At 42.3% G+C, this 14271-nt stretch overlaps 1 protein-coding gene across 1 annotated transcript in view; it reads right to left on the bottom strand.

Moving 5' to 3' along the window:
- LOC107107648 (zinc finger protein 208-like) overlaps positions 1-14271 on the bottom strand; it is a gene marked incomplete at its 5' end in the record, with an annotated part of 48413 nt that overhangs the window by 14730 nt on the left and 19412 nt on the right. The window contains 4 exons of the mRNA XM_015407951.1: positions 4213-5130; positions 5215-5934; positions 10322-10335; positions 12596-13278. Of these exons, the coding sequence (XP_015263437.1) occupies positions 4213-5130; positions 5215-5934; positions 10322-10335; positions 12596-13278 (2335 nt within the window). The remainder of the gene's footprint in view (positions 1-4212; positions 5131-5214; positions 5935-10321; positions 10336-12595; positions 13279-14271) is intronic.

Here is a 14271-nt window from a genome sequence, read left to right as displayed (position 1 = left end):
GGAAGTAGAATGACCTTGGTACCCAGCTTTGCCTAGTCTGCATAATTAAGGGGGGGGCGAACCATTGCTTTTGGTGGGCTGGATGGGAATGACTGATTGGGTGCAGGCCCTGGATGTGGTGTGTGTCCAGCTTAAGTTTTGTATATCTGTAATTTTCCCGCCTTGTACTTCGGTTCTGACACAGCAAGTGGCCACCCTGGAGTTGCATCAATAAACGTATCACTGCAAAGAGAGGGTTATTCAGAGCATAATTTTCCAGGAGTCTGACATAAATATACTTAGGAACAGACTGCTTAGCCACAATTTTATACACTTTTGTTTAGAAATGAACTCCACTGAACATTGTGGGACTTGAAAAAATTCCTTGGATCAGATTGTGAAACACACACAAGTAATTTCTCACCACCAGGAAAAAACTGATGGAGAATATGTAAGAATGGCTTTCCGCCAAATGTTTCAAGGTTAGAGAAATTCAAAGGGGATAACTATTAGCTGTGATGGCTGAGTAGAACCTTCATATAAAGGAGCAGTCTACCTCAGGATGCCAGTTACTAAAGAGGACAAGCAGTGGACTTCATGCTTTCTTTAAAAGCTTCCTGGGTAGCATCGGAAACAATACGGGACTAGATGGAGGGATTCGAATGTCCTTAGAAAGTATTCACTGCTGACTGGCTTACGTGCTAAGAATGGAGCCTCCATGTACAGAATGAGTATATCTCTTAGTACTGGATGCAGGGGCAAGGGGACTCTATCACCTTCTTGAAAACAAAAGGCCACACTAAATAGTCCTTGGTCTGATCCATAATAACAATTTTTCTGTGGTCTCATGCACTCTGCCACCCACCCAGACATGATAAATGTGAATTGCATCCATCCCACCTCCATATCATTCCTCCAGAAACTCTGTGATAAATACGGATGAAATACTTAACTAGTAATATAACCAGGACTGGGGAGGAGAGGGGTTGTAGTCAGCATAGGATCACCTGTCCTGAGCACAATTTATACCAATGCACATTGTTGTTAAGAACATAAGAACATAAGAGACACCAATGTTGGATCAGGCCAAAGGCCCATCCAGTCCAACACTCTGTGTCACACAGTGGCCAGAAATACCAGTGCCATCAGGAGGTCCAGCAGTGTTGTTGTTCAGTCGCACAGTTGAGTCTGACTCTTCGCAACTCCATGGACCAGATCACACCAGGCCTTCCGGTCTTGCTCAACTTCATGTTCGTTGCATCGATGACACTGTCTAACCATCTCATCCTTTGCCGTCCCCGTCTTCCTTGACCTTCAATCTTTCCCAGCATCAGGGTCTTCTCCAGTGAGTGCTCCCTTTTCATTTGGTGGCCAAAGTATTTGAGCTTCAGTTTCATTATCTGGCCTTCCAGGGAACAGTCAGGGTTGATTTCTTTTAGGATTGACTGATTTGATCTCCTTGCATAGCAAGCATTAAAAGACAACTAGTAACATTCAGTGATACCACATGCTACATGGAGAGGCTTAGTAGGGGTAGCTGGCCAGCCAGAAGGGCACTGTTGTTACTTCTTTCTCCCATGCCAGGAAATGTTCCAGAATCATTAAACACCATCTGGTCTGAAGGTATGGTTGCCAACCTCCAGATGGGGTCTGAAGATCTCCTGGAATGACAAGTGATCTCCACAGTTCACAGGTCAGTTGACTTGGAGAAAATGGCTACTTTGCCCCCTCCCCAAGAATTTCCCACCTCAGTTTGCAACCCTATCTGAAACCCTTTCCCTAATCCTTGTACAGGTTCTCTGTAGTTAGTCATTTCTGAGTTAGTTACCTGCTGTTGTCATTCATTATCTGAAACCACTCCACTCTCCAAGGACAGACGGAGTCACGTTCTAGCTGTATCTGAAGAAGTGAACAGTGACTCATGAAAGCTCATCATCCGCCACAAATTTTGTTAGTCTTGAAGGTGCTCCTGGACTCTGGTTCTTTTCTGCTGCTACAGACAAGACTAGCATGGCTACCAGTGTTCCCTCTAAGCTGAATGAGTGTGAGCTAGCTCACAGTTTTTTAGCCTCCGGCTCACACATTTTTGTCTTAGCTCAGGGAGGAGGGCTCCAGAGCAAACTGATGGATGCAGCAGCCAAATCGCTCGCTCACAACTTTAATGCCGGCCGCTCACTAAGTAGAATTTGTGCTCCCAAGACTCCGCAGCTTAGAGGGATATATACTTAGGAACAGACTGCTTAGCCACGATTTTATACACTTTTGTTTTGAAATGAACCCCACTGAACATTGTGGGACTTACTTCTGAGTAAAAATACATAGGATCAGAGTATGGAACACACACAAGTAATTTCTCACCACCAGGAAAAAACTGATGGAGAATATGTAAGAATGGCTTTCTGCCAAATGTTTCAAGGTTGTAGCCAATTCCAATGAGTGTCTGCTGTTGGGTGTGGCCTGTTATGCTAATGAGTTCCTGCTGGGCGTGGCCTACACAGGAGCCAGCCGGAACTCCGTTCCTGCCCCAAAATAGCCCTGGTTGTTTCCATGTCCTGCAGTTGCTGTATTTTGAACCACTGATAATCTGCTAGTCACGAGGTTTGTAATCTCTCTTAGACCAAAAGAACAAGCACCCACCAGGCTTTTAAAAGTGCAGAAGTAAAGCACCTTAATGAATATACAGGCACATTGTAAAGTGACAATGTCAAATGGGTGGGGGGAGGGTTTAAGAGGTGCTCCTTGGTGCAAAAACTGGAGTGTCACATTTTGGCTATGAGATGTTGGATGGTCTGTTATGACACTCAGTGTCTGTAGTTTCAGTCAGGGTGGGTTCCAGGTTTTGGGAAGCCTTGGGCAGGGAGTTCACAGGACCCCCTGCCCTCCCTTCCTCAACCAACCACCAGGCATTCATACCCTCCTTCCCCTCCCACCTGCAGAAATCCTCTCCCTTCCCCTCAATAGACACATTCATGTTTGCTACCAAGTGATTGGGCAGGGGGTGCTGGCAGCGTGGTGTAATTGATGAAGAGCAGTGAAGGACTCTAATCTGGAGAACTGGAAGCCTTCCAGGTGACCTTGGACTGGTCACTGTTCTCTCAGAGCTCTCTCAGCCCCACCTACCTCACAAAATGCCTGTTGTGGGGAGAGGAAGGGAAGGAGATCGTAAGCCACTTTGAGACTCCTCAGAGTAGGGAAAAGCAGGGTATAACAAATCTACTCTTCTTCTTGAGAGCCAGCATAGCGTGGTGGTTAAGAGCAGCAGATTCTAATATGGAAAACTGGGTTTGATCCCCCACACCCCCTCCTCCATAAAAAGCCTGCTGGGTGACCTTGGGCCAGTCACAGTTCTCTCACAACTCTCTCAGTCCCATTTACCTCACAAGGTGTCTGTTGTGGGGAGAGGAACGGAAGGCGAACAACCTGCTTTGAGACTCCTTAAGGTAAAGAAAAATGGGGTATAAACACCATCTCTTCTTCTTCCAGAAATGCTGGGGCCCTAGCAGCTGCCCTACCTCACGGTATACTAATGCCAGCCCTGGTTTCATTCAAACTCTGCTCTGAAGACCCTGTTGACCACGGCACCATTGCACAGATCCTGATTCTAACCTTTCAGACTATCCTGCAGCTATCCCTTCCCCCAACAGACACAAGAAATATGACCTCTTTAAGTGTAGAATTTAATTGGGAAAGAGAACACACAAAACATAAAACCTACCTCATACGCATCAACTAAAACTGAAAGCTTATGAATGTATATGTTTACACGCTTTCTTAATCCCATTCACCCTGTGAAAAGGTTAAGGCTGGTTGAAAAATTATGTTTAGTAATACAACGCAAACTCTGTAATGTGGCCAGGGTTACCACCTTCCAGGTGGTGGCTGGAGATCTGTTATTACAAATGATTTTTAGGCAACAGATATCAGTTCCCCTGGAGCAGATGGCTGCTTTGGAAGGTGAGCTCTGTGGCATCATACCCCCACCGAAATCCCTCCCCTCCCCAAATCATGCTCTCCTCAGGTTCCACCTCCAAAATCTCCAGGAATTTCCAAATCCAGAGCTGGCAACCCTAGATGTGCCATTCCAGTGCAATAACATGCACCTGCTGCCACTTTTAAAGTTTGTAGAACATGGCTTAAGTTTTCGTGGGCCTTTCTTTCTACACCCAACCCCATAATCTGAATGCTGCTCCATTCATGTATGGATTTTCTGATGTTTAGAAAAACTAGAGGTACTGGAGAACTTTTTCCCACACTCTAAACACTTATATGGTTTCTCTCCCGTGTGCGTTCTCTTATGTTCTGCGAGAACAGTGCTATACCTGAAACGTTTACCGCAGTCTGAACATTTGTATGGCGTTTCCCCAGTATGGGACCGCCTATGCACCACAAGGTTCGAGCTCTGACTGAAGCTATGGCCACAGTCTGTACACTTATAGGGTTTCTCTCCCGTGTGAGTCCTTTCATGTACAACAAGATATTGCTTGTAACGAAAGCTTTTGCCACATTCAGAGCAATCATATGGCTTCTCTCCGGTGTGAGTTCTCTTGTGCAGACGCAGGCTGCCTTTGTCATTAAAACATTTGTCACAGTCTGGGCAGGAAAATGGCTTCTCTCCCGTGTGGATCTTCTCGTGCTTCATGATATGGTGCTTGCGCCTGAATCGTTTCCCACACTCTGAGCACTCGTATGGCTTCTCCCCTGTATGGGTTCTTCTATGGTGAACGAAGGATACTTTAAAACTGAAGCTCTTGTCACACTCTGTGCATTGATATGGTTTCTCTCCCGTATGGATTCTCTTGTGATGAACAAAATTTGACCTCTGGCTGTAGCCTCTCCCACAATCCAAGCATTTGTATGGTCTTTCTCCTGTATGGGTTCTATTGTGCACAGAAAGGCCCTGCTTCTTACTGAAGCTTTTTCCACAGGCTGAGCATTTGTATGGTCTTTCACCTGTATGAGTTCTCTGGTGCATGGTAAGAGCGGTTTTATCCCCAAACCTCTTTCCACAGTCTGAGCACTGGTGGGGTTTCTCTCCTGTGTGGGTCCGTGAGTGCGAAATGAGTTGCCCTTTCAGGCTGAAAGTCTTCCCGCAGTCTGAGCATTCGTATGGTTTCTCTCCCGTGTGGGTCATCATGTGCTTTTGAAGATTCCCTTTCTGACTGAAACCTTGCCTGCACTCTGAACACTTAAACGGTTTCTCTCCTGTGTGTATTCTTTGGTGAGTGATAAGAGTACCCTTGGTAGCAAAGCTTTTCCCACACTCCGAGCATTCGTACGGCTTCTCACCTGTATGGGTCCTCTGGTGCTTACCAAGGTTTGCTAGCTGATTAAAGCTCCTTCCACAGTCTGGGCATCCATAGGGCCTCTCCCCCGTGTGGGTCCTCTCATGTACCACAAGTAGTGCTCTGTATCCAAACTTTTTCCCACAAACTGAGCACTTATGCGCTTTTTCGCCTAAGTGAATCCCCTTATGCCTACTAAGATTTGATTTATAATTAAAGCTTCTCCCACACTCTGTGCATTTGTATGGTTTCCCTCCTGTGTGCGTTCTCTCGTGTGTAACAAGGAAGGCTCTACTGCGAAAGGTTTCCCCACAGCGGGAGCATTTATACAAGTCTTCCTTTGCTTGTATTTTCTGATTATTTAGAAAGCCAAAGTTCTGAGGGAATGTTTTTCCGTGGATGCTGTTTCTCTTACTCCTGCGGATTCCTTCTGGGGCAACAATTTTGCACATGCCAGAGTCACCATCCTCACAAGGAAAGGATTTTTTGGCCATCTTCCGTGGTGGGCTTTTCTGGCACCTTTTGGGTCTCTGTTGGCTTTCAGGACACCCTTCCACCTCAGAACTCAGCGATGGCTTCCCTTCAGTGCTTTTGAATGACAGTCTACTGATCCCCACGGGCTTAACTCTTCCCAACTCAGTGGCCTTCTTCTTCATCTGCCTTTGGTTGCTGCCTAGGGGGTGGGGAAAATGACGACAGTGAATCAGTGACAAGAAAGAGCAGGCCTCTCAATGGGGAAATAAAAGGGGGGAACGATCTGTTCCATAAATTGCTATGGCTGGTACCCCAAGATTGGGAAAGACAGAAACGTCCCTGCCTCTACATCAGTGGTTCAAGGACTAAAATTTGCTAGCTTTTCTACCAGATAATCCTAGTAAAACAGATAGTGACCATGCTACTTGGACCACATACACAAACAAGTAACTCTAGCAGAAGAGCCAAATCTGAAATGTTATGCCTAGAGCTCTCTCAACCAGCATTACAGGTCAAGTATAACAGAAGTGGAACAATCACTGTCAGAATGCTGCCTAACCTAACAAACAGGAAGTTGCTTACATGTTATCAACCTGCCCAAACTACTTATTTATTCAGATATTTATATCCCACTTTTCCCTGTGACTCAAGGCAGCTTATAAATCATACTGAAACGCATAACAGGGGTATGCATACTGAGAGAGGTGGTCCCAAAGGTATGTGAGTCCCTGACCAGCAAGGGCCTTGAAGGTCAAAACCAATTCCTTGAACTTGATCCGGTGCTCTACTTGAAGCCAGTGCAGCTTGCACAGCACAGGCTGAATGTGTGCCATCCGGAGGGTACCTGTAAGGACCCGTGCAGCCGTGTTCTGGACCAGTTGGAGCTTCCAGGTCAACCTCAAGGGAAGGCCCGTGTGTGGAACAATCACTGTCAGAATGCTGCCTAACCTAACAAACAGGAAGTTGCTTACATGTTATCAACCTGCCCAAACTACTTATTTATTCAGATATTTATATCCCACTTTTCCCTGTGACTCAAGGCAGCTTATAAATCATACTGAAACGCATAACAGGGGTATGCATACTGAGAGAGGTGGTCCCAAAGGTATGTGAGTCCCTGACCAGCAAGGGCCTTGAAGGTCAAAACCAATTCCTTGAACTTGATCCGGTGCTCCACTTGAAGCCAGTGCAGCTTGCACAGCACAGGTTGAATGTGTGCCATCCGGGGGGTACCTGTAAGGACCCGTGCAGCCGTGTTCTGGACCAGTTGGAGCTTCCAGGTCAACCTCAAGGGAAGGCCCGTGTAGAGCGAGTTACAGTAGTCTATCCTGGAGATGGCTGCATGGATTACCATGGCTAGGTCACAGCAGGACTGGTAGGGAAGCCAGCTGCCGATCCTGGAGCAGTTGGAAAAATGCTAACTTGGCAACCTTTGTGACCTGGGCCTCCATTGACAGGTTGGCATCCAGGGTCACGCCCAGGCTCTTGACAGTTGGTGCCAGTGAAAGGGGAACTCTGTACAGAGCCAGGACTTGACAACCCAACCATGGCCCACCCCCACCCAGCCACAGAACCTCTGTCTTATCTGGGTCCAGCTTCAACTGACTTTGCTTTAGCTATCCAACCACAGCCTCCAAACCCTCGGCTAAATTCATGGGAACGGCATCAGATTGGCCGCCCATCAGCAGAAATAGCTGGGTGCCATCAGCATAAATTAACTGCCAGAAAATATATTTTTAAAAAGATCTGTAGAGTTTTTTAAAATACTTATAACATATTGTGACTAGGCCTGCTGTATAAGTTGAACCTTAAAGTTTCCAAAGAATATTATTCTCATATTGAGTTAACAGATATTTTGTTGAATGTTAATTTGAAGTGTTTTACACCCATAATAATAATAATACTGTGCACATGTTGGTGTAATAAGTAAATGAAAAGTTTACACAGAAGATATAGACAAAGAATGACATCACAAACCAAATGAAAAAAGAAAACTGAAGAACAAGAGGAGTCTGGCATGGCGGAATGTTTAGAAAAACTCCACAATAATTTGTCGATTCAGACAAATACAATCACAGACACACTTATCTCCCAAATTAAACAAACTGAAGACCAATTTTTTTCCGTTCAGTTCCAGAAGGTTGAAGAAGAAATTCAGGAGCAGATTAAGCAAGTTAAGCAAGGTCAAGAAAATACTTCTGAACGTATGAAAAAGGAATTTTCAACTTTAAGAACAGATATAACCACAGGACTTGCACAATCCCCAAAAAAGATTCAAGAAAACACGGAAAAGATTGTTCAAGTCCAAAGACAACATAAAGAACTGAAACTACATCAAGAAGTACATGATCAACTGCTGGAAAGAGCAAATAAAAGAACTGAAATTTCAGAAGTCCAGAATAGACATTGTAACCTCACGTTTCGTTCAGTTCCAGAAGATTTTGGCAAAACTAAGCTTGAAGATTACTTTTGTAAGTTGTTACAAGATCATTACAAGATTGAATGAGACTCCTGGGATATCAACCAAATATACAGAGCCAACTCCAGATCTGCCATCAGAAATTAATTGCCACGTGACATACTGGTGAAATTCACACATAAACAAACAAGAGATTTTATCCTGAGCAAACAGTAAGCTTCTCCTCTCAAAATTCACAAGACAGAAATATAAATTTTTTCAAGACCTCCCCTCCACTCTTTTGAAGCAAATAAGAGATTTTGATTTTTTAAGACAAATTCTACAAAAGAAAGATATAAAATACTGCTGAAGAATACCATGTGCATTAGAAGTGCAGCTACCAAAAGGCAGAATTATCTCTTCAATTGAACAAGCAAAACAGCCTGCAGAAGACTTATTACTAGAAAATATCAAACCAAATGACAAGGAAGATACAGATAACAAAGAAAGAAAGTTAGACCAAGCAACAGCATTATAACAAAATGGATAATCTGATTGTGATATCAATAAACATCAATGTATTAAATTCTCCTACAAAATGATCTAAAACATTTATTTTAAAAAAGCAGACATTGTCTTCAAGAAACAACATGAAGAAAAAAAAGAAAAGAAACAACATGAACATATTTTAAAGAATAATTGGGCACGGTATACGCATCTTCTACGAATGAGAAGAAAAAAGGTGTAGCAATTTATTTAACAAACCAGCGAATCAATGTATAGAAGAATTGAAAGATGTTGAAGGGAGATACGTAATGTTGTAAATTAGACTCCCGATGGCAAGAATTACAGACTTTTAACAGATGGATTCCAGATTGAAAAGGAGACAAGACAAGGATGTTCTTTATCAACACTGTTATTTATTCTTGCAATGGAAGTTTTTACTTGAAGAATCAGACAAGATCAAAATGTTAAAGGACTGAAAGTTAACAGAGAAGAATTTAAGTTAAACAGTTATGCAGATGATGTGGTGTTGACAATATTAAACCCACAGAACTCTATACAACATGTTATGGAGCATGTAGAGAAGTTTGGGTCCTTTTCAGGATTTAAAATAAACTGAAAAAAACTAATATAACCCCCAAATTCTTCACAAAGCAAGAAGAAGACAATATCAAGACAGTTACTGGATGTGATTTGGTAAATCACGCAATAAAATACTTGGAAATAAATGTGTAAGGTGAAAAGATACATTATTGCAAGATAACTAGGATAAAATTTGGAAGAAAATACAAAAAGACCTGGAAATATGGTCTAAATTAAAGTTCTCATGGCTTGGAGAAATTTCTACAGTAATAATGAATATCTTACCAAAAAACCCTTTCTATTTCAGATGGTCCCAGTTGACATACCTGCCAAGATGCTGAAAGACTGGCAAAAACAAATCAATACATTTATCTGGAATGTCAAACCAAGAATTAGATTTAAAGTGCAGTGCTGTAGGATTTGGGGGGGGGGGAGGCTTTGTTGTACCTAATTTTAAGTTGTATTATCAAGCAGCTGGCCTGGTATGGATTTCCAGTTGGATCAAAAATCTGAATGAAAGACTGATGAAATTAGAAACAGTGGATTTGACTGAAGGGATAAAACAAACAGGAAGATCACCAAAAAAAGGCAATGAAGTCCCACATAATTATAGATTGTCTATTGACAATTTGGCGGTCTATGAAAACAAGAATTAGCCCATCAATCTCACCTATAATATCACCAAGAGGCAAATTATGACAACCCTACAAGAAAAAACTCTGATTTTATCATATCAAGATATGATCGACTCTCAAGGCAAAATTAAATCCTGGCAGACAATGAATGAAGGAAAAAAAGATACAATGGCTAACTTATCTTCAACTTACGTCTAGGCTTAAAGAAGCAATACGTGTAGAAAGAGTTAACGGAACTAGTTAAGACATGCATGGTGAAATGGATGCAGAATTTTGATGAAGAAATTTCACTTAATCAGTGGGAAGGTTTATGGATGAAAGATATAAAGTTTACAGCAAGTCAAGCACTTAGAGAAAATTGGTACAAGATGTTCTACCATTGGTATATTATTCAAAAAGATACTGAGAAAATTGATAAAAATTATAAAAGTGCTGGAAATGTAAAAAGACGGGATGGTACCTTTTACCATATGTGGTGATACTGCAAAAAGACCAAAAAAGTTTGGACAGAAATACACACTGAAATGCAGAAAATCTTGAACTTAAAATTTCCCATGAAACCTCAGACTATGCTATTTGGTATCTTACCATCTAATATAAATAGATTAGAGCACGAGCTGTTTAGATATATGTTAACCGCATCACGACTAGTATTTGCAACCAAGTGGAAGTCTGAAATCTGCCCAAATCTTGAGAACTGGAGAGACAAAATAGAAGAAATATGTTGTTATGGCAAAAATGACAAACTATATAAATAAAAAGCCGATCACTGAATTTGAGAATAAGTGGGAAATCTTTTATAATTACTACAAACTACATAGATTAGATAAAGTTGTTAGAGGAGTTACAAAGAACTTTAAATGAATACTCAAAACCATATAATCATATTCTCATTATATTCATTCATCTTGCATAACTACATACTTACTCGTTATTATGTAATAGTATAAACCTTATATAAAGATAAGAAAAATGTTTTTCTTCATTCTTTTCTTCTCTTATGTTCCTTGCCTATGTTTTTTTACCTAGCTCTATAGATAGGAAATAATGGAAATATATACGGAAATATATTTTGTTGAAATATTATCTTACCATATTTTGACATTATTTTTTCATGTTTTATATTCTTATATTATACAATGTTCTTAAAATGCCTTTAACCAATGATGTTTCATGATTCTCACTTTCCCTTTTGTCCCTTTTTATTCTGAACCCCTTTAAATGGTAAAATAAAAATTTTAAAAAGAAAAAGAAAAGGTGCACTACATATATTTGGTTGAGCTGAGAAAAAGGGGGAGGCGTGGACAGAAAGGAGGGGAACAGGCCGAGCGACGGCTCTTGTCCAGGGAAGCTGCCATGTTGGTCAGAGCTACTCTCAAGGCTGACCTTGCCTCAGTGCAGAAGCGTAGCCAAGCTCTACCTGAGCGCAGTCTCATTAACACCCAAATCATACATACAATAAAGCAAGAAAAGAAAAGGGCTTTATTGAAGAAATTCAGCAAAAGGTAGAAAAAGGGAATATTAATCAGTGGCAGGAAAATGGACAAAAATAACAAAGCTAAAACTAGCTACATTTTATGGGAGTCTTAACACCGTGCTGTTGTTGACTCTTGAGGCAAAGAGTCCCGGAGCAAAATACAAGCGTCTTCTTGGTAGCAACGAGATGCGGGGAGAAATAGTAAAAGAAACGAGTAATTCTTCTCACTAACCTGACACAGTTCAACCTTCAACCTTGACACAGAGAGTACTCCATCTTTCTGTGTTATACCTCTGAGGATGCCAGTCACAGCGGCTGGCGAAACGTCAGGTCCTGCAATGCCAAGACCACGGCCATACAGCCTGGAAAGTCTACAACAGCTAATGAACTCCAGCCGTGAAAGCCTTCGTCAACATATCTTCTCACTAACCTTACTGAAAACTGCAGGCCATAACCTTGTGACCTCCTCAACCAATCATTGGACAGTATTCATGGAACTTCCCAGGGTCAGTGAGAGTTCCCCCTCCCCTACCAGATTCACAGCTGAACTATATCAGCTAATTAGAAAGCCTGACTGGAAGGCCTTAGCAAGTATCCACCAATGTGTGGCCAACACCCTCAGAAAGTGGGTGGAAATTACAAGGGAGTCGTTACCGGCTAAATATTAGGAGAAACTTCCTAACTGTAAGAGTGGTTGAGCAGTGGAACAGACTGCCTCGGGTGGTGGTGGATGCTCCTTCGCTGGACGTTTTTAAGTGGAGGCTGGATTACCATTTTTCGGGTATGTTGTAGGGCTATCTTTCGGCTATGCTCCTGCAGAATGCAGGGGGTTGGACTAGATGACCAGCAAGGTCCCTTCCAACATTCTATGATTCTATGAAGGTAAGAGAATGCTGAAGTTAGGCAGAACAGACTGAAAAATTATTTTAAGATAGCTTCTGCCTGACAGCTACAAACTGGCAAGATCACCCATTTGAATTGGTTTTCTACATGCTAACTATGACTGGAAGGCTCTTGTGGTGTAAGGTAAGGCTTCTACTGTGCCATTCTCACAGAAATACTTTCCACACTCCAAGCATTTACACGGCTTCTCCACTATGTAACTCTTTTAATTGTTAGTTAGGTTGCCATTTGGAGAAAAGCACTCTCAGCACTTCAAGCATTTATATGGCCTCTCTCCTCGTGGGAATCTTTTGATATGCATTCAGGTGGCCATTCCGAGAGAAGCACTTTCCACACTCCAAGCATTTATACGGCTTTTCACTTATATAAGCATTTAGCACACTCCAAGCATTTATACGGTTTCTCCCATGTGTGAACCTTCTGATGTCTAGTTAGGTTGAAATTCTGAGAGAAGCACTTTCCGCACTCCAAGCATTTATATGGCTTCTCCCATGTGTGAACCTTTTGATGTTTAGTTAGAACAAATTTCCAAGAGAAACACCTTCCACACTCCAAGCATTTATATGGCTTCTCCCCTGCATGAACCTTTTCATGTCTTTGTAGGCGGGCATTCTGAGAGAAGCATTTTCCACACTCTAAGCATTTATATGGCTTCTCTCCTGTGTGAATGTTTTTATGTTTAGTTAGGTCAGCTTTCCAAGGGAAGCACTTTCCACACTCCAAGCATTTATATGGCAAATCCCCTGTGTGGATTCCTTGATGTGCAGTTAGATTGCCATTCCGAGAGAAGCACTTTCCACATTCCAAGCATTTATATGGCTTCTCCCCTGTGTGAATCATTTGATGTCTCATTAGGCAGCCATTCTGAGAGAAGCACTTTCCACACTCCAAGCATTTATATGGCTTCTCCCCTGTGTGAACCTCCTGGTGTCTAGTTAGGTGGGCATTCTGTATAAAGCATTTTCCACTCTCCAAGCACTTGTACAGCTTCTTCCCTGTGTGAATCTTTTGATGTTTGGTTAGGCTGCTGTGCTGAGAGAAGCACTTTCCACACTCTGAGCATATACATGGCTTTTCTGCTGTGTGAATCCATTGATGCATAGTTAGTGCACTACTCCTATGGAACCTCTACCCACATTCCAGGCATTTATACATTTTCCGGCATGTTGTAACATTCTCATATCTTTTATCACCCAATTTGCAGCTGAACCCTTTCTGATTCACTGCACCATTAGGCCTTTTTTTCCTCCCTGTTTCATCTTGGGCTGAGACCTCGGGCTTCTTTCTACCATGAGAAGCAACCAATTCTTTTCTTTGCTTCTCTTTTGCGTCCCTTTTCTTTCTGCACTGTCCTGTTGATACCACTTGATCCCCAGATTTTGCTTCCACCTGCAGACTGTCGTCTTTCTTCACAAGTCTCCTTCCCGAGGGAATCAAACCCGGTTCTCCCAGATTAGAGTCCGCACACTTAACCACTACACCAAACTGGCTGGAATGAAAAGGTACAAAAAGCAGTTAGCAAACTGAGCAGTGAACAGTACTTTTTATGAGAGCGTGGGGCAATATTTAACCACACACCAGGATGTCTTTGAAAAAGAGAAATGGTTACTAAAGAACAGGGAGGGGATTATTTGCTTCTGTTGCAGACACTTGCTCTTGAGATCCCTTTAAGGTTAATATGTTATCTGGTGTTGATTTAGGGAACACAAAAAATAAAATAAGAAATGTTTTTAAAACCCTTCAATTTTACTGAAACATACAATTTGGAAACACTTAAAATCCAGAGATTGGAAAGATGGACAGACGGTCTTTCTGCAAACTTGGAAAATGACTCAGGCTAGCAGAAAAATCTGGGGAAAGGGCATTGGGGAGTTTTAGCAGCCCAAAATACTGGAAGCAGTGCCTGTAACATAAGGAATACAGTGGCCATCACAATGTTACCACACAGTATTGTCAGCCTACAAGCCTTGGTTTTTGTCAGTTAGAGGCAGAGGCAGGCAACAGCACCCTTTAGAGCAGGGGTGTCGAACTCATTCG

Source organism: Gekko japonicus, unplaced genomic scaffold (genome assembly GCF_001447785.1).
Source record: "Gekko japonicus isolate JY-2015 unplaced genomic scaffold, Gekko_japonicus_V1.1 scaffold4670, whole genome shotgun sequence".
Lineage (NCBI taxonomy): Eukaryota > Metazoa > Chordata > Lepidosauria > Squamata > Gekkonidae > Gekko > Gekko japonicus.
Note: the sequence above shows the minus strand (reverse complement) of the source record. Positions and strands in the feature narration are given on the sequence as shown.